General features: G+C 64.8%; 1 protein-coding gene across 3 annotated transcripts in view; it reads left to right on the top strand.

Annotated features, from left to right (window-relative positions):
- The window catches only part of PHACTR3 (phosphatase and actin regulator 3), a 96,864-nt gene extending 74,502 nt beyond the window's left edge, over nucleotides 1–22,362 (top strand). For all 3 annotated transcript variants that reach the window (XM_045833272.1, XM_045833273.1, XM_045833274.1), the window contains exons 8-13: nucleotides 2,859–3,012; nucleotides 14,339–14,394; nucleotides 18,448–18,509; nucleotides 19,635–19,775; nucleotides 20,309–20,385; nucleotides 22,229–22,362. In XM_045833272.1, coding sequence (XP_045689228.1) covers nucleotides 2,859–3,012; nucleotides 14,339–14,394; nucleotides 18,448–18,509; nucleotides 19,635–19,775; nucleotides 20,309–20,385; nucleotides 22,229–22,244 — 506 coding nt within the window. In that variant the 3' untranslated portion in view covers nucleotides 22,245–22,362. The remainder of the gene's footprint in view (nucleotides 1–2,858; nucleotides 3,013–14,338; nucleotides 14,395–18,447; nucleotides 18,510–19,634; nucleotides 19,776–20,308; nucleotides 20,386–22,228) is intronic.
- Nucleotides 22,363–26,902: the final 4,540 nt, after the last annotated feature.

Here is a 26,902-nt window from a genome sequence, read left to right as displayed (position 1 = left end):
GGCCCTGCAGGGAGTTTGTAACTAACGGTTGCATTTTCAGTGGCGGCAGGCGTGTGCTGGCCACACTTTCCCTCTGGAAGGGGCCCGGACCCTCCGTCCGGCTCAGACGACGTCAGCCCTCCCCCTCCCCCTCCTGGGGTTGGCGGCCCGACTCCCGCCCTCTCCTCTCCAGATAAGTCCGGCCAGAGCGTGATCAACTTCACTGCTCCCCTCAAAGAACCAGCTTTGGGGTTCAAATACTGTCTTTATTGTCTTTCTGGTTTTGATTGTGTTGGTTTTGGCTCCGATCTTGACTGTTTTTCCTCCTTCCTCGGTTTCGCTTTGCCCCCCCTCCCTAGTTAAGGCGGCGCTGCAGGGCGCCGACGGGGGCCTCCCCCCGAGGGAGACACTCGGTGCCCGAGTGCCTGCCCTCCCGAGTCCCTTCATGCTGCCCCCACGGCGCCTCCACGTCCCCCTTCCGACGACCCCGGGGAGCTGTGGGTGATTCAGGAGTTCCCATGTAGTTTCCAAAGAGTTTGGTGTTTTTCTAGAGTTGGTTGTATTGTTGACTGCCAGTTTAACCCCACTGCAGGCAGACGCCGCACGGAGCACGACTTGAGTGCGTTTAAACTTCTAGAACTTGCCGCGTGGCCCGGGATGTGGCTTCCCGCGGCGGACGTTGCACGTGCACTCGAAGGGGTGTGTGTCTTTCGGCTTGGGGACAGCGCGTTCCTCCGAGGGCTGGTCCAACGGCTCGGGCACGGCGGTCACGCCGCCCTGAGCCTCACGCTCTGCGCGTCTGCCTGTTGCGTGGGGGTTCTGAACCCCCGGCCGTGACGGCAGAGGCACCCTTCCCCCCAGCCCCGCCCCCCCAGTCTCTGCACCACAGGCTCGGGCCTCTTGGGAGGGTCACGGACACCGTGGATCACTCTGCCCTCCTGAGGTGGTCCCCTCGCCACTAGGGGGGACCCCCGCGTTGCTCCTGACAAGCCCTTCGCGCTGAAATCCGCCGTGTCTGGTGTCCACGGGCCGCGCCCACTGTCTCCAGACTCATCTCACGGCGGCACCTCTTTCCCCGCGCGCTTTAAGCCTGTTCGTGTCTCTTTACTCATGGCTCCTTACGTTTTAAACCATCATTTTAGAAAGCCGTGTTTAGGAGAAAAATGCGAGAAGCTAAAACTGGGAAGTTAAGTGACTCACGTCTGGCGTTACTACGCCGGTGGAGGGTAACATCGTGCACGCTTACGGAATCAGCCACACACACAAGTGTTTCTGTTTGTATAAATGCGCTTTTCTACACATTGCTTTTCTCAACGACATCGTGACTGTCCTTTTGTCCCCAAGAACAGGTCACCTACCTCCGAGGTAGGTGACAAAACTCAGGTGGTGCAGGTGCCCGTCATTCAGCAGGCCCCTCTTGTTGGGTATCGGGGTGTTGAAGTTCCCGCTGCCGTAGACGAGGCTGGGTGCTTCGTGCGTGCCGCCCCCTTTGCTCTGGGCCTCGGGCTCCTGGGGGCAGGATTTCAGGTCAAAAAAACCAGACGACACGCTGTTTGGGGCCTTCGGGAGGGGGGCTTGCTGGCTGCCTGCGGTCTGGGCAGGAGGGCGGCCCACGCTCCGGTGTGCGCCGGTTCCCCGCTGCCCAGTGCACAACATCCCGCCCGGGGGTGCATGCTCGTGGGGGTGAATCCCCTCAGGCTTTGGGGGGATGCCCTGCTCAGGTTCAGGAGAAGCTCTCATTTTAAGTGATCTGTCTGGGAATTCCCTTTCCTGACTTTAAAGTAGCAAAAGCCTGTGACTCCTGGTGCCTAGGGAGAAAGACCTGACTTGTGTTTGTTGTGGGCCTACTGTGTGCCCGGCTGTGCTCACGGAGGCCGGGTGACGAGCAGAGGAGGGCTTATTCCACACCCAGCTTTCCCGTGGGGCGGATTCCCAGCCCCGTCTAGAGAGCTCTGGTGAGAGGACAAACACGTGTCCCCACAGTCAGTGCCTGGGGGGGGGGGAGGGGGCGGGGGGACAGTGGGACCGCTGCTGCTCGAGAAGCTCCGATACCCCAACCCCGTTCCTGGCGCACGGACAGAAGGTGCTTTTCCACCTGCGACAGTGGCCACTCCCCCAGACCTCACCCGTGCCCGGGCTGCAGCCCACCGGTTCCGGACAAGGCCGCCTGACGGAGCCCAAGTTAACACACACACACACACACACACACACACACCACCCCCTCCCATCTTCACGCAGCAGCAGCCGCCATCGACAGCCTCTGCCCTCACGGACCGGCACCTCCAGAGCCGGCTGCGCCTGGGCTTAGTCTCAGGAGGAGACAGAATAGACCAACAAGACGGGGGTGGGGGGGCGGGGCGGAGCTGACGGGGGCGGAGCTGGTAGCGGGCGTGGTGGGGGTGGGGGTGGGATGGGAGGCCCTGTGGGGGCCCCTTTGAGGAGACGGTTGGGTCCGAGGTTAGCCCCGAGGTTCAGTGAGAGGCGCGCCCCGGATGGTCCAGGCTGAGGACACCCGGGGGCACAGACCGAGGTGGGACGTCCCAGGAGCGGAGACACCCACCTGGGCAGCGGGCCGAGGGCAGCGGGCAGCGGGGAGGGCTGCCGTGGTGACGTGACTAAGCTGTGGTCCGGACGTGGGTGCTCTTGAAGGGAAACGGGGTGGTCTCAGTCGTCCGCCCCAGGGCAGCCGGTGTCGGCCAGCACTGTCCTGGACACCCGGGCGGCGTGGCCGACCCCCAGCCGCGGATCGTGGGAGACGGCGCCATCCCCGTCCCCTGGGGGTCCGCACAAGCTGGCGGCGGCCCCCCAGCAGAGGGGCGACGAGCGGGTGCCTCCCTAACTGCTGTCCCTTCGCTGCCCCCCCCCCCCCCGCCGCCCAGGAACGCTGCCCAGGAAGTGCAAGAAGGAGCTGCTGGCCGTGCGGCTGAGGAACCGGCCCAGCAAGCAGGAGCTGGAGGACCGGAACATTTTCCCCAGGAGGACGGACGAGGAACGGCAGGAGATCCGGCAGCAGATCGAGATGAAGCTCTCCAAGTGAGTGGCCTCTCGGCCGCCCGGGCCCCTGCGCCGTCTCCTTGTCCCCGGGCCCCCACGCGGCACCCATGGGACACCCACGCGGCTTCTCAGCCTTGCCACTCTCCACACATGGGCTTTTGTCACGGGGGTCGTCCCTCCCGGGTGCTGTCTCGAGCTCGGCTGCGCCCTTGGTTTCCACTCGCTACGTCCCCCCGTGATGGCCTGGACCGCCCCAGAGGGTGCCCCGGGCCCCCAGTGGAGAACGAGGTTCTGGGAGCCACGCAAGTGCCTGAGGAGGGAGGGACTGTGGCGAAGTGGGGGCGTGCCTTGTTGTGGGGGGCGGGGGTGTCCCTGTTTGCCAAGGCCTGGTCATTTTCCTGCAAGACCACGCATCCCGTGTCATCCCATCTCCTGAGTGCTGGGGAAGAGCTGGATTCCCATGTGTGGGGGCACTCCGTGTGCCATGCTGAGCCCATCGCTGTCGGGCAGGGGGCCCGGCCCTCCAGTGAGCGCCCCCCGCTCCAGTCCCCGAGGCCGCCTGAGGTGGCCCCCGGGGTCCCTGGCTGGAGGCCCACGTGCGGTAGGATGGGACCGCATGCAGCGTGTGCGCCCCGGTGCCGAGGGCGGCTGGGACCCAGTTGCGCCCCCGACACAGGACCCCTGGCGGTGAGGGGTGGGGCGGGGGTGTGGAGACGGGACAGCGCTGATGCCGGACGAGGCTCTGGGTTGTGTTTGAGGACCAGGGCGGAGGGCTCTGGAGCGCCCCGGCCCGCGGCCCTCTCCTCTGTAAAGGGGGCGCGGACTCTCCTGTGGTCACTGTGCGTTTCACACTGTGTGTGTCACAGGGAGGTCCCGTGTGGGCGGCGCGTGGCCCGGCTCACGCTCTGCAGTGGACACACGCAGTCGGTGGCCCGGCTCAGCTGGGTCTTCGAGGGACCTTCCTGCCTGGGCTCTGCATGGCCAGGCCACCTGCGGCACGGGTCGCTGTGGCCTTGGGGGCCAGCGGCTCCGGAAGTGTGACAGGGCTGCCCAAGGCTAAGGCCCACCCCTACAGGCGGTGTCTTTCCGAGGCCCCTGGAGAGAGCAGTCTGGACCGGCACTTCCCAAAGCGGTGACACACATGGGGTGTCCGTCAGCAGCTCCCTGTGGGCAGTGAGGTCTGGATGCCCTTGCACACGTGGGGCCCTCACCTCACGTCTGCAGACGTAGCCTGCAGCACGACAGCGCCCTGTGCTCTGCAGGAGGTGGCGGGGCCTCCGGGCGGCCACCCTCCCTGGGCATCTCGGGAGCGTCCCCGGCCACCGTGGGGCCCGTGCCCCACCGACACCCAGTTCCTTTTTCTCCCAGAGTCTCTGCTTTTACAGCAGCAGTAAAATGAACGTTCTTATGTTGTCGTCCTTACGGGAGCATTCCCCGGGTCCCCTCCTGGTGGGGACGGTGCCACAGAGCACGCAGCCGCACTCACAGGCGCGGCTGAGCAGCTGTCCGGAGTCCCGGCGCTGTCGGGGCTCCCGCCGCCCGGCCCATCGTGGGCGCCGCCTGTCTCGTGCCTCGTGGCCGGTCTCACCGATGCGCGTGTGCCTGTGAGAGGTCCAGGCTGTCATTTCTCGTTTCTAGAGGGATCGGACGTCTTTTTCAGGGTTTGTAAGCCTTTGGCTTCTTCTTCTCATGTCCTTTACCTGCAGTTTCTTTTGTCGTGACAGCCATGGAGCTCACTTTGGAAGGGGGGCCTCCCAACCCTTTCCCGGCTTCGTGGGTTGCACGGCCCCGCCTGTGGGAGGCTTGAACTTCCGTGTTGTCCATGCTTTCTTTGCGTGCGCAGAGTTTCGTTTTTAAGGTCGTGGGTTACCAGTTGTGTGCTTTAGGCGTCAGCAGACTTCTGCTGGGAGGAGCCGGGTTGTGCCCGTGGTGGCTTTGTGGACGTGTGTCTCCTGTAACCACGTGGCTCCACTGGCCTAGCACTGCCAGGGCCCCAGGTGGGGCGGGACACGTGGATGGCATGTGTGAGGAGCTGTGCCGGTGACACTTTGTTCACGGACGCAGGCCCTCGGAGCACAGTGTGCTGGGCCCGCGTCACGGCGGGGGGCGGCTCGTGCTGTCTTGGCCGCGTTAGAGAAACACGCGCCCCCGCCCACGGAGGTGAGAAGAACACTCACTCGCGGCCGCGGTCGCCCTCCCACAGGGCCAGTGGGGGTGGTTTCCTGTCCCACAGAGAGCCCAGGCTCTCCCTGAAAGGGGTGTTCGGCAAGTTCAGGAACGAAGAGTCAGTCCTCTGTGACGGTGTCTGCGGTTAGACAGAGGAGGAGGCCTGGGGACCCCGGCCAGCGCGCGGGCGCGGCGGGCGGAGCCGGGAGGCGGCACAAAGGGCCTCGGTGTCCTCCGTCACCCGCAGCGACCGGGACCAGCTCTGCACCTCGGACCCGGCAGCAGCAGCAGCAGCAGCCCCTGGGCGCCTGGCACCGCGTTCACGCGTGGGGGCCCAGCCCGAGGCGGACACAGAGCACCGTGGGGGACGGGCCCCGGGTCGGCGGCGGGGCCTCCCTGCCCGGCCTGCGTTCCCCACGGAAATGGTTTAATCGGGTCCCTCGTCTTTGTTTTGCCTCCTGTTCGGAGATTCCTCTGCCGTCACTTGCTGAATAATTCAGTCTCTGGTTGCCATGGCAACATACCCCTTTCCCTCGTATCCTGAAGGGTAGTTAATGTTTTGGTTTTATTTTCAGACCCTTAAAATTCTGTCGCTGGGCACTCCTGGGGCCCTTCTGGTCACAGTGCTCCCTGCGCCCCCAGCCCGCCCCCGTGACACTCTCTGTGCCGGACCTGGGGGCCCAGTAGAGTTGTCACCTGCAGTCCGGACTTCTGACCCCTTCACCTTCTCTCCCACCCCCCACCCCCACCAGCACCTGCCAGAATGTTCTCTGAGGCTGCGGGTTTGTTGTTCATTTTGGTCCTTGGCGAATGAACCCCAGAAGCGGGATTGCGGGGCGCTTGGGAGTTCTGTTCATGATTTCTGGAGCACCCTCCGGGCTGTGCGGAAACGCGGTGTGAACGGGGGTTAAGGGACTTGCCCGGGGTCACTCAGCCGGCAGGAGGCGCGGCAGCCCTCAGGTGCAGCGTTCCCGCAGGGACGCCACCGCCCCCCCCACCAGCCATCTGTCCTGGTCACAGCTCTGCATTTCTCACGTTGACTTAGCTTCCTCGGGGTGCATTCGGACCTCTGGCCAGCATGCTGGGCCTTGGGGTGCAAGGTGCTCCGTGCTTGTGTGAGGGGGGTGGCTGGAAATGATGACCGTGTCCCCCAGTGTGGAGCCCTGGGGGGCTGGTGCTGGTGCACAGACAGACGTCCCCGGACCGACGGCTTCCCACCCCAGCCGTACGAGTTCGTGCAAACACCGCCGTCCTCCAGTCTCCCTTCTGGGGGCAAGACGGTGACTGTGGCCGCCCCTTCCTGCCCAGGGCCCTTGGGGAGGTGCCGGGTTAGTCCCAGTGAAAGCACGGGAAGGGTGTCCCCGCAGGAGGTGCTCAGGGACGGGGCTGCTGCCGTGCTGGTCTCAGCCAGGCCCCCCTGGGGTGCCTGTCACCGTGCGGGGCAGAGGCCCTGTGGGGCCTCAGCGAGGACGGAGGGAGCTGCTTTGGGAACAGCTTTGGGGCGGGGGGGGCCGGGGTGCCAGGCAGCGCTGGTCTCCTGTGGTCCGTGGTGATAGGAGGGTCCGCGAGGGCGGCGTGGCGGTTACTCGTGGCTGGTGTGTGATCTGCCTGGAGACACAGGAGGGAGGGACCGGCCCTGTGTGATGCTCAAACCTCCCACTAACTCCCTGGGGGTGTCTTCGCCTCCGGGGCCCAGCGGCATCTTGAGGAGCTGATTAACGCTCAGGAGTGCCCCCCCTCAGGAGCCGGTGTCCAGCCTGTCAGCACAGGTGCGGGGGGGGGGCGCTTCAGTCCGCCCCTCCCTCGTACGTTCCGTTCTGCGTGCGGAACAGGCTGCCGCGCTCCCGGCCGGCGCGCCAGCATCAGCACCAACTCCCTGGGGAACGGGCTGTGGGCTGCTGCCCCGCCCCCCTCCTCTGCTGAGGTCGCCAGAGCCTGCAGCTCGAGGGGACGACCTGCTGCTGTGCAGGGCGGGAAGGGGACTGGCGCAGCTTCCTCGTGGGGTGGAGGGGGCCAGGGACTCCGCTTTCTTCCAGCTGAAGCTCGGAGGAAAGCTGGGGCGAGGAGCCGGGGTCTCAGTGCCGTGGACCCGGAATCTGGAAAGCAGAGACCTTTCTCAACGGCCAGAAAGGCAGCCGCGCCTTGGGGAAGAGTCGGGGTTCACTGCCAGGGCCGTGGGTGGGCGCGCTGACAGCCGGCCACCGCCCTCCCCCGCCCGACCTGTGCTGGGCGGGGTCCCAGCTCATGCGGAGTGACTCCAGTCGAGTCCCCCAGGCATTGCCCTGGCGGGGGCAGGGTAGGGGGTAGGGTGGGCGGAGAAGCCTGGCTGGTAACCGCGGTGGTCGCTGACGGTTACACAGCGTCTCCGTCTCCGGTGCGCTGCTCCCCGCCGAGCGCTGCTCCCGGTCCGGCTTTCCAGACGAGGAAGACCGGTTCCGAGCCGGGCGGTCGCTTTCCCGTGCTCACACGGCAGGAGACATGGGGTGGGGTGGGGTGGGGGGGTCTCTGGCCCCTCTGGCATCACCAGGGCGCTTGTGCAAGCACAGATTCCAGGACTCTATGCCTCAGTAGAGCTTTGCTGCCCTGAGGGTGGCTGCCCGCGTGTGCTGCCCGGGCGGCCGCGTGTAGGACCCTGGGAGGCGGCTCTCTGAGGCTGGAGGCTCCAAGTAATCTGTGCTTCCGCACAACAGCGGCCCGTCAGCATCTCTGTAGTGTACACTTCCTAATTGACTGGGTTTCACTTTTCGCTTCAGCCACCAGGAAGCTCAGAGCCCAGGGTGCAGCCACCTGTGGTGACTGTTGCATCGTTTGGGGTGGGTGCTTGCGTCTGGCCTTTTGTTGTGTGCCCTCTGCCTTAGTTTTCTCCACTTTGTTTTCTGCATATGGAGCATGTTTTTTCATGTGTCATACCTGTTTCTCGATTTTATTATAGAAAAGTTAATAAAAATACGTATTTCTAATGGCAGCCTTTTTAGAATCTAGGAGGTCTTTTCCACACAACCCAGTGCTCTTCGCACATTCATGGAGTTGTGCGCCCATTGCCACAGTTTTGGAAGGCTGTCGTCACCCCCGGGAGAAGCCCCTCCCCCCTGAGTTGTTTCCCCAGGCCCCAAGAGGTGCCCAGGTCACGTGGGTGTGCTCACAGTTGTGGTCGCCAGGACGGAGGGGACACGCTGCATAAGGCCTGTCCCAAAGGTTCCCGGGTGTCATCGCTGTCATCATCCTCGGGACCCTCACTCTCTTCCTCCTCTTTCCCTTCTCTGCCATCGTCTTCATCGAGAGCGGTACCGTCCAGTCTCTGATGCGTAGGATACGCCCGGAGACCTGTTCTCGGGGTGTGGTGGCCACCTCTCAGGCGGGTCAGGGGCCTCGTGCGAGTCCTGCCGGACAGAGGGGGAGACTGGGCAGCTGAGGGTGGGGCCGGGCAGCAGCGACCAGGTGTGACGTGCAGGGGCCGCCCCTGCCCCCTTGGCTGGCGTGGGCAGTGTGTCCAGCTCTTTGGACGCTGAGGTCCCAGGAACAAAGACGATTTGTGTTCAGTGGTTTCTCCTTCCGTGAAGGAAGTACCTTTCACCTGACCTGCTTCCCCAGCCCTCGGGGGCGTCCGGCCGTGACCCGGGCCTCAGGCTCTCTGCTTAGGAGCCTCAGGGCATGCTGAGGTCACGTGTTCTGTCCAGACAGACCCGCACCCCGGGGCCCAGCTTGGTGCCACCTGCCTGCTGTCGCTGTGGTGAGGGGGCTGTCCATGACTGTCATACAGCCCCCAGGGTCAGGAGGGGCACCGGGAGCCTCAGGGCACTGTGCAGGGTCCATTACAACAATGCAGAAGGAATCCGTGGGGCAGGGCTGTGCGCAGGCCTGGGGGACGTAGTGGGGAGGAGGCCTCCATGCTGGCGGGAGGCAGGGGAGGCCAGCAGTGTCCTGGGTGGACAGTGTGGGTCCTGCACGTCTGCTTTCAGAGGGAGGGAGCTAAGCAGCAGGGAACAGCACTTCCGACTCAGGAAGAATCGGACGGAAGCTAAGCCTCGAGGGTGCAGATACAAGCCTCGGTCTTCTGGCGGGCAGGGAGGGGCGCCTGGGGCGGCCGCGGTCCCTGTGGGTGGGTTCGGGGCGAGCCTGCGTCCTTCACGTCAGCACCCGGGCTCAGCTGCTGTTTGCTTTCCTCGCTTGCTTGGGAGCCTCTCCAGGAAGGTACAGCTTGTTTCGTGAGAAAATGCAAGAGAACACCTGCCCCCGTCCAGTGGCAGTGAGCATGACTCCCAGCCCCAGGGGAGCAGGTGGTCTGAAGGGTTTGCAGGGCACCCCGCCGGGCGCGGTGGCCCGAGGGCACCCAGATGAGTCACTCGACCTGACCCTTGTGAACTGGGCGTGCGCCGCCGGCTGCCGGTGATAGCTCCCGGACGTTGACCGGACTCCCCTCCCCGCCGGGGGCCGCACGCTGCCTGTGGTCACTCAAGCCTGAGACGTGAGTGTTTGGGGAGCTTAGCTCGGGTGTACGGAGTCACACGGCTGGCAGTCGGACCCAGGCCGGCGGGTCCGGAGGCTGGACCTGGGATCACCCTGCTTCGTGGGGTGGTCATGGACAGGCCCGGCACGGTGGGTCCGCAGTCCCTGAGGACCCGGGCTCCTCGATCCCCCTGCTCAGTTATCCTCCGCGGTCCAGCATGGCTGCAGGAGCACCAGGCGTCACACTCAAGCACCAAAGCCGCATGCACCTCAGCTGAGGCAGCACTCAGAAAGGCTCTCCCCAGAAGTTCCTCGGCGCACCGCTCCCCACAGCTCCTGGGTGACCTTCCCAGCTGGCGGCGGGGCTGCGCCGAACACAGGCAGCTTTCTGATGTCCCCCCAGAGCACGAGGTTGGCTGCAGGCTGGCCGTCTCTGGTCCTGTCGCATTCAGATCGCTTTCGTTAATGGACAGACCGGAGGCACAGGACAGGGATGAGGGAGCGGATGGGGGCGGAGGAACCCTCCTGTCAGGAGCGGCGGTTTCTTTGGACGTGGCCACGCGGGGGGCTGCCAGGGGCCCGGCTTCCCGGCGGTCCAGCGCCGGGCCCAGGGCAGCTTGGCAGGGGGCAGGAAGCTAGGGAGTGGGGGAGGGTACCTCGGAGCACCCCGAGGTCACTGTGGACTGCTGGCTGTCCCCTCCTCGGTGATAACCCCCATGACGACGTTTCAGTTCAAGGACAGGCACTTCTGGGCCACATCTGTGTGCCACAGTGGGGGAGGTCAAGCCAGAAGACACGTGACTCACACGGGGACAGTGGCACATTGGGGGTGGATGCAGGACATGCTTCCAGCAGGCCACGGTGCCCAGGTGCTGTCGGGGCCCTGGGTTCCCTCCAGGGGTCACCAGCCGGCCCTTGCCGGGCTGCAGGTGCTCAGCTGCCCCCCAGTGGTGCCCACGGCACCTGCGCCCTTCACCAGTCACGGGTGGGTAGGTGACGCTGTTCCCTCCTCTGAGACCAAGGGCAGAGGGACACTGTGTCCCTCCGAGCCTCGGTGTCTCGTCGTCCAGGGCCCGCTCGCTCACCCCGGGGCTGCCGGGGCTCAGCGCTGGGCTGGGGCACTGGGCTGCACCCCTGCACGCCTCCCATGTGAGCCTTCAGCATGCTGATGTCTGTCCTTGGGGGCAACAGCAGAGCCAAGGGGGCTAAGGGTTGGTTTGGGGGACACTGCTGGTCCCCATTGTGAGCTAGCCCTGTCTCCCCCGACCCCAGCCTGCAGCCTGTGTGAGTGGCGGGAGAGTGACTGTGGAGTGGCCGGGGCGGGGCCGCCCCCAGGGGAGTACCTGGTGACGCCAGGCTGGTGGAGCAGCGGGATGGTGTTCCCAGGGGGAAGCTCCCGAAATAGCCGGGCGTCCCCGTGGGCCTGGGGCTGCCTGGCCTGCAGGAAGGCGCCGCCCAGCGTGCAGGCTGAGTTGCAGGCAGCGAACAGACGACGCGCTGTGTGTGACGTGTCCAGTCCCACGCGTGCGGGTCTGGAGTTCCCCGTGTTCTCAGGCTGGAACTCCTGGCTTCCTTCGTCTGGGACCTGTCGGCCACCACGGCCGCCTCACGGGCCTGGGGTGCCTGCCCTTCTTACTTCGTGGGGTCACGGCCCTGAGCTGCTCCTGGCCTCTGGTGGCTGGTTCTGCTCTGCTCTTGCTTGGGCTGCAACCTGGGGGTTGGTAGTGAGCCTGCCAGGGGGACCCAGGCCTGCCAGCCCTCCCCAGCCCGCCCAGCCCTCCGGCCCGTGCACACCTCCGCTGGCACCGTGGAGGTGGCTCCTGCAGGGCCCGTCGGATCCCAGGACCTTTGCACGGGCTTGTCCCCCCTTCACTGCTGAGTGGTCCCCACCCGAGATCTAAACTCAAGCGTCTCCTGCCGGGGGCAACCCCGCCTGGCTCTCACCGTGTGGCCGGGTTCTCCCTCCTTGCGCCGGTCACCAGGGCGGCGCGCCGGGAACTGTGTGGTAACAGTGTCTGCACCCCCGGAGCCTGCGCCCCCCGACTCCTCCCTGCCGTGTCTCCAGGGTGAGGGGTATCATTGGTGCTCGCTAAGCTTCCCAGGAAGGGCCGGGGAACCCAGGGCGGGAGTTCGCAGCTCTGCAAAGGGAGGCCCTGGGTCCGGCCGTGCTCCCGGGGGGACATGTGGAGTCTGGAGGTGGCTCGGGACCAGGGCGCTTCCTGGAGAGCCAGCCCCTCCCTCTCCCCCCTCCCCCCTCTCCCCTCCCTGGTGACGGGGACCTTTCTCCTGGAAGGAGACATTCTGGGGAGGGCAGTGCTGGGCCCTGGGACTGCGGGTCCCCCCTCCTCCAGCCAGCCCTGGGCTCCTGCGCACCCTCTGGGTGCCCGGCAGGTTGGTGGCAGTCCAGCGGGACCCCAGTTGGCTCTGCTCCCCACTGCGAGCAACTGGAGGGCTGTGCCCCGCCAGAGCCCTGCCCCTTTGAGCTCTCAGCCTGAAGGGTGGGACCAGGCCCACCCTCACCCCCCCCCCCCGCGCCCCGCCCACCGCCCACTGCCCACTGCCCACCACCCACCACCGGCTGGCGGAGAGACGGGCGCACTTTCCTCAGACTCGTGAACCGGGTGAGGTGCCTTCCTGGGAGCACGCTCCGCGGCCGGCTGGTGACTTACAGGCTGAGTTTTCTTGAGACATTTATTTTTCTTGTGTCTCTTTAATCCTCACTTGAACATTTTTTTCATTGCTTTGAGAGAGAGAGGAGAGGATGGGGTTAGAGAGACGGAGGGAAATATCGACGTACCAGAAACGTGGGTTGGTTGCGCTCGTAGGCTCCCCAACCGGGCATCGAACCCGCAGCCTGTGGTGTCCTGGGACGACGCTCCGGCCGTGGGCGCCACCTGGCCAGGGCTTCTGGAGGCAGTTCTCACCGAGCCGGTGTGTCACGAGGGGAGTGCAGCGCACACGCCCGTGTGCTCTCCTTCATCTCCGCTTTCGGGGACGAGCCGTCACGCCGCCCCTTCCACAGAAGAGCAGGGACAGGAGTCACAGGGGCACTGCCAGGAGGTCCGGGCACCTCCGAGGTTCGAGGAGGCTCGTGGTCTTCCTCCTCCTGTGTCCCCGCCGGCACCCCTGCTGGCCACCTGGTGGTCAGTGGGTGGCAGGCGGTGTCCTTTACGGGTTCTCTGCAACTGGGTTGAAGTCTCCTCTTCCAGGAAGCCCACCTTGATCAATTCTCCCCCCACCCCGCTGGGAGTCCAGCCCCTGTACAGTCGGGAGACACTGTGGGGGGGGTGACGTGCCCCGGCCGGTGCTCCCTGCCTGGCCGCCCCCCCCGAGTCTCTGCCCCTCCACTCGTCCCTGTCCCCCATTTTATTTCCTCCGTGGCATTGGCCTCCCTCCGGATTGACCTTGTTCATGTGTTGTTTGTCTGTCTGTCTCCCCCCTGACACTGGGGACTCTCTTTCCAAAGGCAGGGTGGGCCTCTCTGCGTCCCCGCTGTGCCCTGGGGTGCGGGACGGCCGACACCGAGCACACTCACAGCCGCGGAGTGACCAGCGAGCGGCATTCAGGGGGCGGGCCGGGCTGAGGGGCCCCCAGCCTGTGAGCCGGCTCTGCGCTCTGGGCTTGGGTCGTCTGGGCGGGGGCTGGCCCCTGGGCTCCGGCCGCCGGCAGTCTGGGGGCAGGCTCACGTCCTCCCAGACATCGCAGCCGCCCACAGAGCCAGGGAACACAGAGATCCCCCCCGGGGACGAGGCAAGCTGTCCCATCTGAGTGCGGAGGGAGGAGCGGCCATGCGGTGGGGACGCCCTGGGCTTCCCGCCGGGACGGGGCTGAGAGGAGCAGACAGGGTTCTGGGGGCAGCACCCCCTGGGGTAGGGCGTCACGCCCCCGGCCCCGGGCGTGCGGCTGCGCGGCCTGTCCTCTCCCTGCGGTGGCGACCAGATCCGGAACTGGGAGGTGTCTGGCCGAGACCCAAGGACACTTTCATTGGAGTTACAGAAACAGTCGGAGCTTGGCGTTAATTTTGGCTAATCATGCCTCCTTCCCCTGACAAGCCTTGTGCTTATTTATGTATTTTTTAAACGCACCCTCCAACACCCCCAGCGAGGAGCCGTTTGAGAGGAAATCATAGTTTGTCTTCCGGGCGCAGGAGCGCGGGGGTCTGGGCGGGGCGCGGGGCGCAGCAGGAGACCCCGGTTGCCGCGGGCGCCCTCCCTGCAGGGCTGGGGGCTCCGGGCGGGAGGCGGGGCGTGCTCAGTCACGCTGGCGCCAGCGGCTGGTTCAGCAGCAGGAGCAGCCAGAGCCACCGGGAGCCTGGCGGGAGTCCCTGCTCCAGGCGCGGTCCGCAGCTCCGGGGGAGAAGCCCGAGCCGGCGCCCCTCCCTTCACCGGGCCGGCAGCCGTTCCCCAGCGGGTCTCCGCGCTGCGCAAACTCGGGCCCCAGACCCTCTGGACCCTCCGGACCGCCAGGCTGGCCGAGGGTCCGGACATGGAGAGCCGCCCGCGGAGAGGGGTTGCCCGCGCCGCCGCCGCCCCCGGAGCCTTGTGACAGCGGGACCTCCCTCCCACAGCGGGGGGTCTGACTCGACCTGCCGGCAGCGAGAGGCGGCCAGCAGAGGTCCCCTTCCTCCTGCAGCTGCTGGGGAGCGATCTTGAGATCTTGAGGGGCGCTCCAGCCCCCTCCGACCCTGCAGACACCAGTGGAATTCGCAGGCGGCCACCATGGTGCAAAATGTAATTCTCGTGTTTTTCCGCAGACGGCTGAGCCAGAGACCGGCCGTGGAGGAGCTGGAGAGGAGAAACATCCTGAAGCGTGAGTAGCTGGCGCCCGCCCCGGCGTCCCCGCACGCACGTGTGCGGGGCTGTGGCCACCAGCTGGCCGCGTGTCCCCGTCCCCAGCGCTGCCCGGCCTGCCCCGCCCCGCCCCGCCCCGCCCCCTCACAGCCCAGCTCTGTCCGCGTCCCCAGGGAGTCCCAGGAGTTGAGCGACTGGGAAAGCAAGCCCCAAAGGAAAGTTGGTGCACCCAGAAACACCCCCTTTTAAAATAGGGGGGGCGCTTCTGGTGACACCATTGACGACGTCCCTGTGGGTGGGTCATCAGTCCACTCTGTACGTCCGCCCACGGGAGCTGCGTCGGCGCCGTCCCCGGGTGCCGGGTTCCAGGCAGGTTCTCCTGGCGGCTGGGGGGGCCAGGAGGGGAGGCTCCGTCCCCAGGACTGCAGAGGGCACAGACTGGGTGTGGTCAGGGTCAGGAGCCCCGCGGGGGTGGACACACCCCTCCCTGGGGACACGCAGATGACAGCTCCGAGGACAGTGAGGCCGGGGATGGGTTGAAGACTCCTCCCGGCCTCACACCCGCCAGCCGAAGTCCGGTTAGGCAGGCGCCTGCCGGCAGCCTCCGCGGCACGGAGCACACCTGTCGCGCACACCCGTCCGGCACGGGCCGGGGCTGTGTGCAGGGGTGAAGCCGGAAGTGTGTCTCGGCTCACTCTCCCCTTCCTGGTCGACAGGCTCTAGTTTTCAAACCGTTTTCTGCAGAAAGTGTCACCCCACAGGCTGGATTCTTAAAGTGTTCTCACTTCTTTCCTCTTCACGTGGTGGGGGCTCTGCAGGCGCCCCCGGGTTCGGTCTTCGCCCGGGCACGGGTTCCCACGGAGCCCGGGCTGCCCGTGGGTCCGAGAGCGGAGGGCAGCGCTGCCCGCCCGGGGCGTGAGCCCCGTCCCCGTCCCCGTCCCCGTCCCCGTCCCCAGCCCGGCTTCTCCCCGTCCGTTCCCTCCGCGGCTCCCTCCGGCGCAGGCCCTCGGAGATGCTCAGCCCGCAGACTGAGAGTCCTCCGTTCCGTCTCTCGGACCGAGAGGGGACGACCCTGCTGTCCGCGGTGTGCCTGGGCCACGTGGGCGGGGGGGGGGAGGAAAGCCTCGCGTAGGCAACGTGCCCGCTGCGTGGGCAGGTGGGGACAAGGCAAGCTACGCTACCAAGTATTTGAGTTTTAAAAAATGGAAGCCGCTCACCTGTGAAGCATGAGTCACAGGTGTCCCAAAGGTCATAGTTCAAGACACGAGTTAAGGACCGGGCTCAGGCAGTTCCCTCCGAGGGGTCTGCTGCCCACAGGCAGCGGAACCCCTGTCCAGGGAGCCGCTCCTCCCGGCCATAGTGGCCCTGGTCCCTGCGGTGGTGGCGGCCGGGGGACCCGCCAGCCATCGCTTCTGCGTGTGCTGGTCTTGGTAATGTCACCGCAGAGCTTCACAGACAGGACAGGGCCTGGGGCCTGGGGATGGCGGGGGACGGACCACGCTGCCCGTCAGCGTGCGGCGGGCACGGAGGGCGAGGGGGCCCTGCCCGTGGCCGCGGCAGGCCCCTCTGCGGACACGCCCCAGCTCTGCGCCCCCCCGCCAGCGCCCCAGGGGGCAGGGCTGGAGCACCCCCCGCGGGTTGGGGTGCGTGTGTGCTGTGCCCCCTGTCCGGCCCGGGGGCCCCACGCAGGCCTCAGACGTGCCTGCTCTGTGGCCCGGCCTGCGCAGCACCCTGCTGAGAGCGGCCCCCGCGGGGTCGCCCGCCTTCGGGTGGGGGCGCGGGGCCCAAGGCAGGCCCCACCGGAGGACCCGTGGGTGCGCGAGCACGCGGCGCCTCGCCCCTCTGCGTGGGACGGTTCTGAACGCTGTGCTTCCGCCCTCGGCCCTCTCTGGACACACCCCGAGCCGGCACGGCTGCGGCCCCTCCCTCGGCTTCACGGCGACGCTGGGACTTCTGCCCTGCTGTGCCCACTTGCCTCAGGAGGCGGCGAGGACGCAGCCGGGGCCGTAGGGCTTTTTACCTTGGCTCCCAGCAAGGGGATGGCGCTCCAGTTCACACCCAGGTCACCCGCTCTGCTGTCCGCGCCCTGGCCGCTGCGCTGCCCGGGAGAACGCGCCCCTGACCGTTGGCAGATGATGTGTGTGTGGGGCTGTCCAGGCCCTGGGCCAAGGTTCCCTGGGCCGGGGATCGGAGACCCACAGACCCATCGCCCCGTGTAGCCTGGGGAGAGAACCCAGGCTCGGGCTCCAGGGAGGGGCGGCTGGGAGTCGGCCCGCAGCACGGCGCCGGGCGCAGAGCAGCTCCGCTCTCCGGAGCACCCGCCGCACTCACCGGCCCTCGTGCCGGGCGCCCGAGGTCGTGGCAGGAGAAGGAAGGCCCGGCTCCGTGTTGGTGCCCCCGCATGCAGGCTGTGGCCGGGAGCCGTCCCTCACGGCAGCCCGGGGCGTCGTCGCGCGTCGTCACGGAGCCCCTGGGGCCGGCCTGTTCGCGGTGACTCCCCGTTTCCGTCCTAATTCCGCCACCAGCTCTCCGGGAAGGGCTTGTTCCCCCCATAAAACAACGTGGGGCGGGCCCTCCTTTCTGAAGGGAGTCACGGACCGCCCGAGGACTGGTGCGTTACACCCCCGGGCCCTTGGTCCCTGGTGCACCCCAGTTCGGAATTATTCACTCACAGACCTTTTAAACTTTTACTTTATTATTTATCATTAGAGCGAGGGGATGCCGGAGCGGGAGAGAGAGAGAGAGACACACACACACACACACACACACACACACACACACGGGGAGAGAAACACCGGCGCGCGCTCCCACTCACCCTGCGTCCCGGGGGGCTGCTCCTCCAACGACCCCGGCCTTGGGGTGTCACGCGGCGCTCCAGCCCCCCCCCCGACCTGCCTGGCGCGGCCCGAGACGTGTCGGAGCGCAGGCGGTGCACCCCAGGCCTGCGGGCGACTCCGGCCCTGCACCTGGTTTCACCCGGTGGCCCACGGAGCGCTCGCTCGACAGCTGCACGTGCACAGCCCTGACGTTCTGTTGGCCCGTGAAGGCCGCCGCGAGGCTGATGGGGGGGGGACCCCCCCCTCACTGGAAATGAGCCTGGGGCCCCCGCTGTGGGTGGAGGCGGACGGTGCCAGACTAGCCGAGTGCGGCAGCAGGGCTTCCCTTCCCGAATCGGGGGCACTGGGGCGTTCCCAGGGGCGCCGCTGCCGACGGGGGAGGGGGGGTCCTCTCCGCGGGAGGAGCTCGCCGCCTGGGTCAGGGAGTCAGGGAGTGCGGCTTTCTTCAGCAGCGCGGCGCCAGAAATAGGGCATCCATCATCCGCGTCCCAGGGCACGGCACACGCTTTCCACCCGTCTCGGCGCTGTGCTCTATTTTTAGCTCCTCCGAGGAGGCGTGGGCGCCGCCTGAATGCTAATCGTCACGGCGCGCACAGGCCCGGCCAGGTCTCTGGCGAGAGACTCGGGCCCCGGGGAAAGGCGTGCCGGGGCGTCGGGCGAGGGCGCTGGCTCCTGCCACGCCGAGCCAGCTGGGTGCACGGGTGTGTGCGCCTGGGAAAGACACCCGAAGGTGGTGCGTTCCCGGCAGGCACGTGCCGCCCACAGTCTAGAGAGGGTGCTCCCCGGCTTACGCCGGTCGGCTGAAAACAGGAGCGCGTCTCCCTCGTGAATGGGGAAGGAGCAGGAGCAGGAGCAGTCACGGCTCTGCCGACACTCACTCGTACACACGTGTGAGTGCGCCGTACACGCAGCCCCCACGACGGCTCCTGTCCGCCGTCTGTGCCCCCCACCCCGCGCACCGACACACACGGATGAGGGGCTCCGTTACAAGGGGCGGCGGGGGGCCGGCCGCACTTCCCTTCTGCAGGGGCTTCTGGGTTCGGGGGGACCGCGTGTCCTGAGCAGGTGCCTGCAAAGTGGGGGAAAGAAACTGGCACGGAAAGGTGTCGTTCCCAAGGTGTCCCCTCGAGTCCCTCCAGCTACCGGAGATTCGGGGGTCCTGGGTGCACGCCCCCCCAGGGAGGATGACCTGCTGACCTGCTCTCCCCCCCTTCCCCCCTCCCGCTCTCTCTCAGAACGGAACGACCAGACGGAGCAGGAGGAGAGGCGGGAGATCAAGCAAAGGCTGACGAGAAAGGTGCGGCCCTGGGGGTTAAGGGACCCGGGGTGGGGGGCGGGTGTGGTGGGGTGCAGGACGTCACTCCGTGCCTCCCCGGGCGTGGCGCCCTCGCTCGCCAGGCCTCCCCCAGCTCTGGACCCGCCTGGTGCGGCGGCAGGGCCCCGGGCGGCCTTGCCCCTTGTCTTAGGAAGCCAGGTGTCGACGGGGCGTTGTCGTTGCGTGTCTCGGGACTTCGCCCACGGCCCACGGACGCACATCCGGTGTCCGAGGCTCCCTGTCGGCCTCTCTGGGAGCCTCGCCTCGTCTGGAGGCCGCTGACGGCGGCAGCTTTTCAGCCCCCGGGGGCGTTGTACCTGCAACTCCGGCCGCTAGCGCACAGCCGTGCAGGCCGCAGGCCGCCGCCTCGGGCCCCCTTGTAGCGCCCGACGGTCTCCGAACGAGGTGTTTCCCTTGCTGGTGCCTCCGCTGGCGTCATCCTCCTCGTCACCATCATCGTCACCACGATAATTAATAAAGTCTTGTCCTGTTCGAGGAGAACCAGTGTCTTTCCTGAGCTGGAGTAGACGTAGGAGCTCACTCGAGTCAGCCTTTCAACGTTGTCACGAACTCTCCTAAAACCCCTGCCTGACAAGAGCTGAAAAGCGGCAGCTTCTGCCCTAAAATCTGTCCCAGTAAATGTGTCATCCTGTCCCTGAGCCTGTGCTCTGTGCACGCGGCCATGTGGCGGCGGGGGGGGGGCAACCCCCATGACGTGTGTGAAGGGGCGAGGCTGGCTTTCAGGTGCGAAACTGCAGCCCTTCCCCGTTGGAGGGGGTTTGCATTAGGATTGTACAGGGTCCGGCCCAAATGGTGCTCCCTGTTTGTCACAGAAGCAGAAGCGTGGACCCCGGTAACCGCACAGTGTCACCCTCAAGCACACCGTGTGACGCTGCAGGTGACACGTCCAGGTTACAACTGCACATCGCCACACCCACACCATCACCCTAGCGACCGCACTCCCGCGGGCACTGCTGCTGCCGGACCCCGTGTTTGCAGGTCCGGGGTTCCCCGCCGCTGCACGGAAAGGCGCCGTGTGTGCCGAAAGCTCTCGGAAAGCCGGTTTGGCACGTGGCGCCTGACTGATGGTGAGGACCCTTTTTTCAGCTCAATCAGAGGCCCACGGTGGACGAGCTCAGAGACAGGAAAATCCTGATACGCTTCAGTGACTACGTGGAGGTGGCGAAAGCCCAGGACTACGACAGGCGGGCGGACAAGCCCTGGACGAGGCTGTCGGCCGCAGACAAGGTACGCGCCCGCCTCGGCCCCGGGGAGCGCGCCCCCAGACGGCGGCGCCGCCCACCGTGAGGCGAAGGCCCCGCCGGACCAGGTGCCGGTCTCCCAGGACACTCCGGTCAGGGTCGTGTTTTCAGCTGGGGACAGTTCGGCCCCAGGGACGCGTGGCCGTGCCCGGAGACCAGAGGCGTTGTCGGTGTCACTCGTGGGGAGCTGCCACTGCTCTCCAGTGGGTGGGGCCCGGGGGTGCCACTCAGCGCCGCGCCTCACAGTGCGCGAGACGTCCCGCCAGCCACAGGGAATCCTCCGGTCCGAGGGGCTGGGGACGCTGGCGACGCCGGTCTCGGGGCGAGTGCCAGCTGGGCCGGGCCGCCGGAAAGCAGGGGCCAGACCACACGGGCTTACAGGAAGGGGGGGCTTCGGTGGGGGCGGGGCGGGAAGTCGGCGAGCGTCCGGGGCGGTGGTCCACCCACGGCCGGCCGTGAGGCTGACTGCCCGCGCCCACCGTTCCCTGCCCCGTAACCGGTGCGCCGCTCCCGTTGCAGGCGGCGATTCGGAAGGAGCTCAACGAGTACAAGAGCAACGAGATGGAGGTGCACGCGTCCAGCAAGCACTTGACCAGGTCAGGTTCCGTCCGTCCGTGTGGCTCGCGGGGCACTCGGCGGTGGTGTTTGCTCAGGGAGGGGGAGGGCCGCAGAGAGCGGCGGGTGCGTTCCGGGAACAGATCCCGCGTTTCTGCAGAGAGCCGGTCCAGCAGTCGGTGTGTGCCCCCCCTAAACGCGGGGCCCGCCCCCAGCTCTCCCCGCCCGGCGAAGGGTGGTTGGGTAGGGCGGTCTTGTGGGAGTCGTTGGTTCAGCCACGTGGTGCGTGTGTGTTTGAGAAAACCAGTCCCAAGGCGGTGAAAGTCGTTGGCTTCTCTAGGCGGTCCCCCACCCCCGTACTCACCCACACCCTGTTTACAGAGCCCCGTTCACACTCGCTCCCCCCCCCCCCGCTTTGCCTTTCTCCACCCTGTGTGAACTTCTGTTCACGCCTCCACCCCGGGCCCCCGCGGCCCCGGGGCCCGAGGGGCGCTTGTCTGCTCTGCAGACACCCGAGGAGCACCCAGTCCCTGCCCGCTCGCTCTAGGGCTCAGGCAGAGGCGGCTCCCAGCTCTCTGGAGCTCGTGCCGAGGGGGGGGGGGCTCAGCCTCCCCTGGGGCAGCGATGCTTCCCTGCCCGCAGGCGCTCTCGCTGGTGGAGCGTGGAGGCCGCCTCCCTCCACTCTCGGGGCGCCCGCCTTCAGCACCCGCTGCGCCCCAACCCTGCCCCCCATGTGGCTGCGCCAAGTAGTCGTCCCCTGAAGTGCCCGTGTGCCTCCCACCCCCCACCGGAGGGGGCCGGGGTGCAGCCGCTTGGTCCTTCCCCCCTGGGTCTCAAGGTGCTCGGCCGGCTGCACACAGGAAGGAGACCCGCCCCAACCCTGCACGGTGGGCGCCTTTCCTTCCCGCCGGTCCCCGAGTGGCCGCGGACGCGGTCCTTCAGGGATCGGCTCCGTACGGTCGGCGTGCTGTGGGACCAGACCGGGTGCCTCGGAGTCGCACCCTGCGGGGCCGTTTGGCGGAGGAGAGGTCCAGGGAGGAAGAGGAGGCTGCAGGGGCGGGAGGGAAGGACGCCAGCCAGCAGGTCACCAGGCGGTTTGAAGTCTGCTCGTGGCGGCCGTCCGGCAGGGAGGGGCAGCCAGCGTGTGTTCGGCCGTTCAGAACGCCCGGAGCTTTAGCAGGTGAACACTCGCCAGTGAGACGTTCAAGTTACTTTCAGCGTCCACTGGGTGTTAGAGAAACCGGGTACGGTGTGTGCGTGCTCCGTGTACGGACAAAACACCCGTGCGTTTCCCCGGCGCACACCGTTACAAGAGGTGTTCCCAGCGCACGTGCATCCTGCTCTCCTGAGCCCCGGGCGCCGGCTGTCTCGGGGGGCGGGCTTGGGGAGCCAGCCCACCCTTGGCCATTAGGAAATGACGATAAGGTTTTTATACTGCCACATTTTAGGCTTCACTGTCAGTTTTTAAAAGTGGAAACTATTTTTAGTCGTAGGAGATTTTCTCACGTGTGTGAAACACTGCCACAAACGCGGCCCTGTGACGGCTGCACACCGTGACGCGGCGTGATCCCCGTGGCTGGTCTCGGGCCGCCGCCCCGGGTCCCGCAGGGCCGGGCGCTCTGTGCGCTGCACACTCGGGCGCCCGCCCTGCGCTGTCGAGGCAGCCGCGGGGCCCGGGGAAAGGAGGAGGGTCGTCCCTCCCCGGGCCCCGGGGGCTGGGAGCTGGGGGCCCTGCGCTGAGGCGCCCGCCGCGCACGCTGTCCCCGGAGCAGCAAGTCCCGCTGGGACCGCCGAGCAGCTTGGCGACGGGTGTCTTTGGTGAAAGGTCTTGGCGACTTAGATATTTACACTTCATGTTCCTTTTTTTCCCCAAACAATTTGTAGATTCCACAGGCCATAGAGATTTTCTTCTGAGAAGAATTTGTGTTTAATTTTTGATACCAACACTGAACACTCATCAGGGAACTTTCCTGAAGCTCTGCCCGACTCCCCGCCGCGCGTGAGGGGCGCGGACACGCGTGGGCGACGCTGGGACACACGCCCCTCTACGGTGTCTGAGGGGCGGGCCGCCCGGTCGGCGGAGACCCGAGGAACTGCGGGGCGGAAACCGCTTGCCTCTGAGCCCCGTTTTCCGTTCTGCGGGGCGACAGCAGGCGGGCGCCGTGCACCCGCCGGCTCCGCGCGCCCTGGCCTCCGCCGCGAGGGACGAGTCACGTGGCGTCATGCAGTATTGCGTTGAAAAGACGTTTCTTCTGATCGTGATTGAGTTGAGAACTCTCTAAGTTGGTGTTACACAAAATGATTCACTGTATGATACTTTTCGTTTTTTATATAATGTCTAACAAAAATACAGCTGCGACATTTTGATTCCTGTTAATTTTGTTCTTTAATTAAATGACTACTTATTGCAGGAAATTAACCTGGACTTTATATTTTCTTGGGGTTGGGATTAGAGTTTTGTTTGAACAGTATTCTGTGAAACCAGCCAAATTTTATTATTTTTGAGCAATCAGAATCCAAATACATCAAAGAAAATTCCAACTCTTTGTGGGTTTTTTTGTTGACTGATTTTTGGAGGGAGGGAGAGAAAGAAAAAAGAGACATCAATTTTTGTTGCATTTATTTATGCATTTGTTGGTTTATTTTTGCATGTGCCCGACTGGGGATTGAACCCACAACCTCGGCATGTGGGGACAATGCTCTCACCACCTAGCTACCTAGCCAGGGCCTATGTCTTTTGTTTTATAAATTGTTAATGTGCATGGTTCTGTCTTGGAAAACCAAACGATCTCTTTCAAGTTAATTTAAATGTATGTGTCGAGTGACAAACCTAGAAACAGGCGCTAACGTGCTGAAAAACTCCCCCAGATGAAAATGCCTCCCTCTTGCGGGCTGTTTCTGAGCTCGCACCTACCGGCATCAAAAAGCGTTCCGAGAGAAAACAGGTTAGGGAGTCTCTGGAGGTCACAGGGAGGAAGTTTATGCAGCTTGACAAAGGTCAGAAGTGACCTTGGCACAAAGGGGGACACACGTCGAAACCTGTGACCCCTGGAGGAGACTTCCAGGTAGGTTCTGACTGTGCCCCGCAGAACGGCCCCCCCAGGCCGGCGGGAGTGCCGGGCTCACCCCCGTCTGCCCCTCCGGCCGGGTGGTCCTTGGCTCTGCGGGAGCACTCCCGTCTGCCCGACGGCACGGCCCCGGTGGTGCTCTTTCTCGACCACGGCGCGTCTGCAGTGTCGTGCCGCACCAGGCTCGGCTGCACAGCAGAGCGGCCGGAAACCACACTCCACAGAGGGGCCCTCACCCCCGCCCCAAGCACCCGCCGGGCCCCACAGCCCGCTGCTGCCCGACGTTGCTGACCATTCCCCGCGCCGCGAACCGCCCCCCCTGAGGCCGCCCGGCCCTGCACATGTCCACCCCGGACGGCCGTCGGGCTGCTCCCCGCGCCCCTGCCTCTCTCTGTTTAGCTTATTTGTTCGCCAGAGCCCACACAGAAATGAGATCAGGTGGCACTTGTCTTCCTCTGACTGGCTGGTTTCGCTTGTGTGATACTTACTCTCCAGGTCTGTCCCCGCCGTCACAACAGGTAGGATTCGCCCTCCTCCACGGCCGAGCAGTGGTCCCCTGTGCACACAGGCCGCGGCTGTTTTAGCGCCTGTTTGCCGGTGGGCACTCGGGCTGTGTCCAGATCCCGGCGGTTGTACATGACCGTGCAGTGGACGCTGGGCTTACGTTCCTCCCAGCCCGTGTTTCGGGCTCCTTCAGATACGTCCCCGGCGCTGGAACCGCTGGGTCATGGGGCGGTTCCGTCCGTTTTTAACTCTGTGAGGACCCTCCGCACGGCCTTGCACCGCGGCTGCCCCGTCTGCCGCATCCCCGCCCGCCGTGCACGAGGTCCCCTGTCCTCCGCACCCTCGCCGGCACGGGCGGCTTACTGGCCATGGCCGTCCCGGCGGGTGCGAGGTGGTGGCTCGCCGTGGGTTCGACCTGCATCTCTCTGGTGGCCAGTGGCGCGGAGCGACTTCCCCGAAGGCGACGAGGGAGGCGCAGTGCTGGTCGCCGGGCACCCAGCACTCCCCACGGATCTGACAGACGGGATCTGAGGAACGGGAGCCCGCGGGTGCGGGTGGCCGCACAGCCTGGCATCCCTGAGCGGTGTCCTCAGCTTCTTCCGAGACCTGCCCGGCTCTGCTGCTTTAAGCAGGGGCAGGCGCCCGTGGACGCGGCCTGAGCCCTGTGCCGGCCCTCTCGGTCAGGGGGACCTGGGGTCACCCCGGGGTGCCGGCAAGCACACCGCTCGTGGAGTCAGTCCCGTGCTGAGCACCACTGTCCGGGTAGGAAGCCTCCGGCGCTCTCTGTGTGAGCTTCCGTGGGCGGCTCGTCTTCACTGAGTCTGTTTTTCGTCGTGAGATGAGACGCTCAGCCCTTTCTAACCGGACAGCGGGTCCTTAACTTCCTGAGCATCTGTGCGCTCACACTGTACATTTAACGTGTATCCGTGTACGTGCTCTCTCTCGTTCATAGCCAGTTGCGGCCAGCCGACCTCCAAGACACGTAAGTTTTTCTTCTATTTTAAGCTACGTTGCAGCAGCTCTCTACTTTATATCTTATTCGATTTAACATCTTAATTAGAGCCCGAATGAGGTAGAAGACGCCGCCGCCGACCCCCCTCGCACGGAGCTGCCCGCACGCTGGCCGCAGAATGAAGAGAGTGGGCAGGAGGGACACGTCCAGGCTTCCCGCCCAGGTCCGGTCCCACAGCTACCAGGCGAGTAAAATAAAGCGCAGATGCGGCACAGGCTGCCCGAAGGAGGGGTTTGGTTTGGTCCAGACTCCAGGGTTCTAAGACACCACAGAACCACTCCAGTGAAAGATCTTAGCAACAGCGGGTAGCTTCTACCATTGCGTTTTTATTCATAAGTGAGCACTGTAAGTTGTATTTGCATGCTCCACGTTCTCCCCGGCTGTTGTGGAGGCCGAGAGACAAACTCACACTCGTGCCCCGGGCACGTCTCCTGCGCCCCGGCGGTCGGCCTGGCCCTGAGCTCAGTGGGTCTTCGGCGCGGCGTCGCGAAAACCCCTCGCCCTCATCCGTGGGGGGAACCCGGTTAAGAAGCGGTTCCTAAATCCCACCGCCGTGCGGGCAGGTGCGTGCCCATTATGTAAGTGTACCTGTGTTGCACTCATTTGAAGAGGAAGTTTTTCTACTGAACACGTGGGAAGACTGTGAAGAAACAGTGTCTGCTTTCCTCCTCAGGACGCACGCGGCGTCTGCCTGAGGGCCCTCCGCTGCGACTAGGGGTCCTGACAGCTTTCAGGCACCGACTTCGCAGCTCGTTCGCTCGTTTTCACAGAGCAAAACACGAACTGTTCATGTAACGACATCCAGTCATCAAAGAAACTCTGTCTTTAAGCATTTTTAAAAGTTTAAGAAAATACGGGCAATTTTGTGAAAGACAGAGGACTTTTAGCAGCATCCGTTAAGCTTAAGCCAATGGGGGTGGGGACAAGAGATCATGACTTTTTATAAAGTGCATTAAAAAAATTTAGAGACACGTTGAAATTATGTGATTTTTGGACACGTGAAATGGATAAGGAGAAGCGTCTAACAGCAAGAGGTCCACCTTGTGGACATGTGGGGTAACTACAGGTGTAAGTTTATTCTGGTGCACATGGGAGGGGAGTTCCTAGCTACACACCCAGCTCTTCAACAAAGTCAAGTCCAGAAACGTGGGATCTAATTGTAGTGTTAAAACGACCAGTCCTGTATGTTCCCAATGTCCATTTACCCCGTTTTGGGGTTTTCTCACGAGAAAGAGGCATGTCAGAAGGTGCTCCTAAGCAACCGAACGTATCTGAAGTCACACTAAACAGGGGAAACTGTTTTAGAGGGCAGACTGACCTCAACCGCGTGCTTCCTGTGAGCGTGGCGGTGATGGCAGGAGCCAGTCACTGCTGCACAGTTAGACGGTGTTTTCCTGGGGTGAGCGGTGGAAAGGCTGCCGCTTGCCTGTCCCATAGTGCTGTAAAAGCAGCGGTATTTTGCGTTTAGAGTAATAAACAGTCATTTTTTATTTTTTATCCTCACCGGAGGACATTCTTGATAGCTTTCAGAGAAAGGGGAGGGAGAGAAAGAAACGTCGGTGCGAGAGAGACACTGACTAGGGGTCCGACCCGCACCCTTGCAGTCCAGGGGGATGAGCCGCCCGGCCAGGGCAGGAAGTCGTCTTTAAGGGCAACCACGCATCTCCTGAATGTGGACGGAGGGTTCTGAAGAACCCCAATTTCCTGACGGTAAGCAACAGTAGAGAATTCCGGGTATGACATCCGTGCTAATAATCCTTCAAGTCAAAACCACTTATAATGTACACATCATTATTTTCTAAATGCAGTTTATTCTGCCTTTTCGAAGATTCGTCTCCTAAATGCTCCTGCACTCCAGGTGTGCGCCCTAAATGACGGGTCCACACCCCGCCCCCAGGGAACTTCGTGGCTGCGGCGGTGGTGGTGGTGGCGACGACTCCTGTCGCACGAGGCCCAGTCTCAGGAACCCCATAA

Source organism: Phyllostomus hastatus, unplaced genomic scaffold, assembly GCF_019186645.2.
Source record: "Phyllostomus hastatus isolate PE091 unplaced genomic scaffold, TTU_PhHast_1.1 phas_contig_17, whole genome shotgun sequence".
Classification (NCBI taxonomy): Eukaryota; Metazoa; Chordata; class Mammalia; order Chiroptera; family Phyllostomidae; genus Phyllostomus; species Phyllostomus hastatus.
The sequence above is the reverse complement of the archived record's forward strand: the minus strand, read 5'-3'. Positions and strand labels throughout refer to the sequence as shown.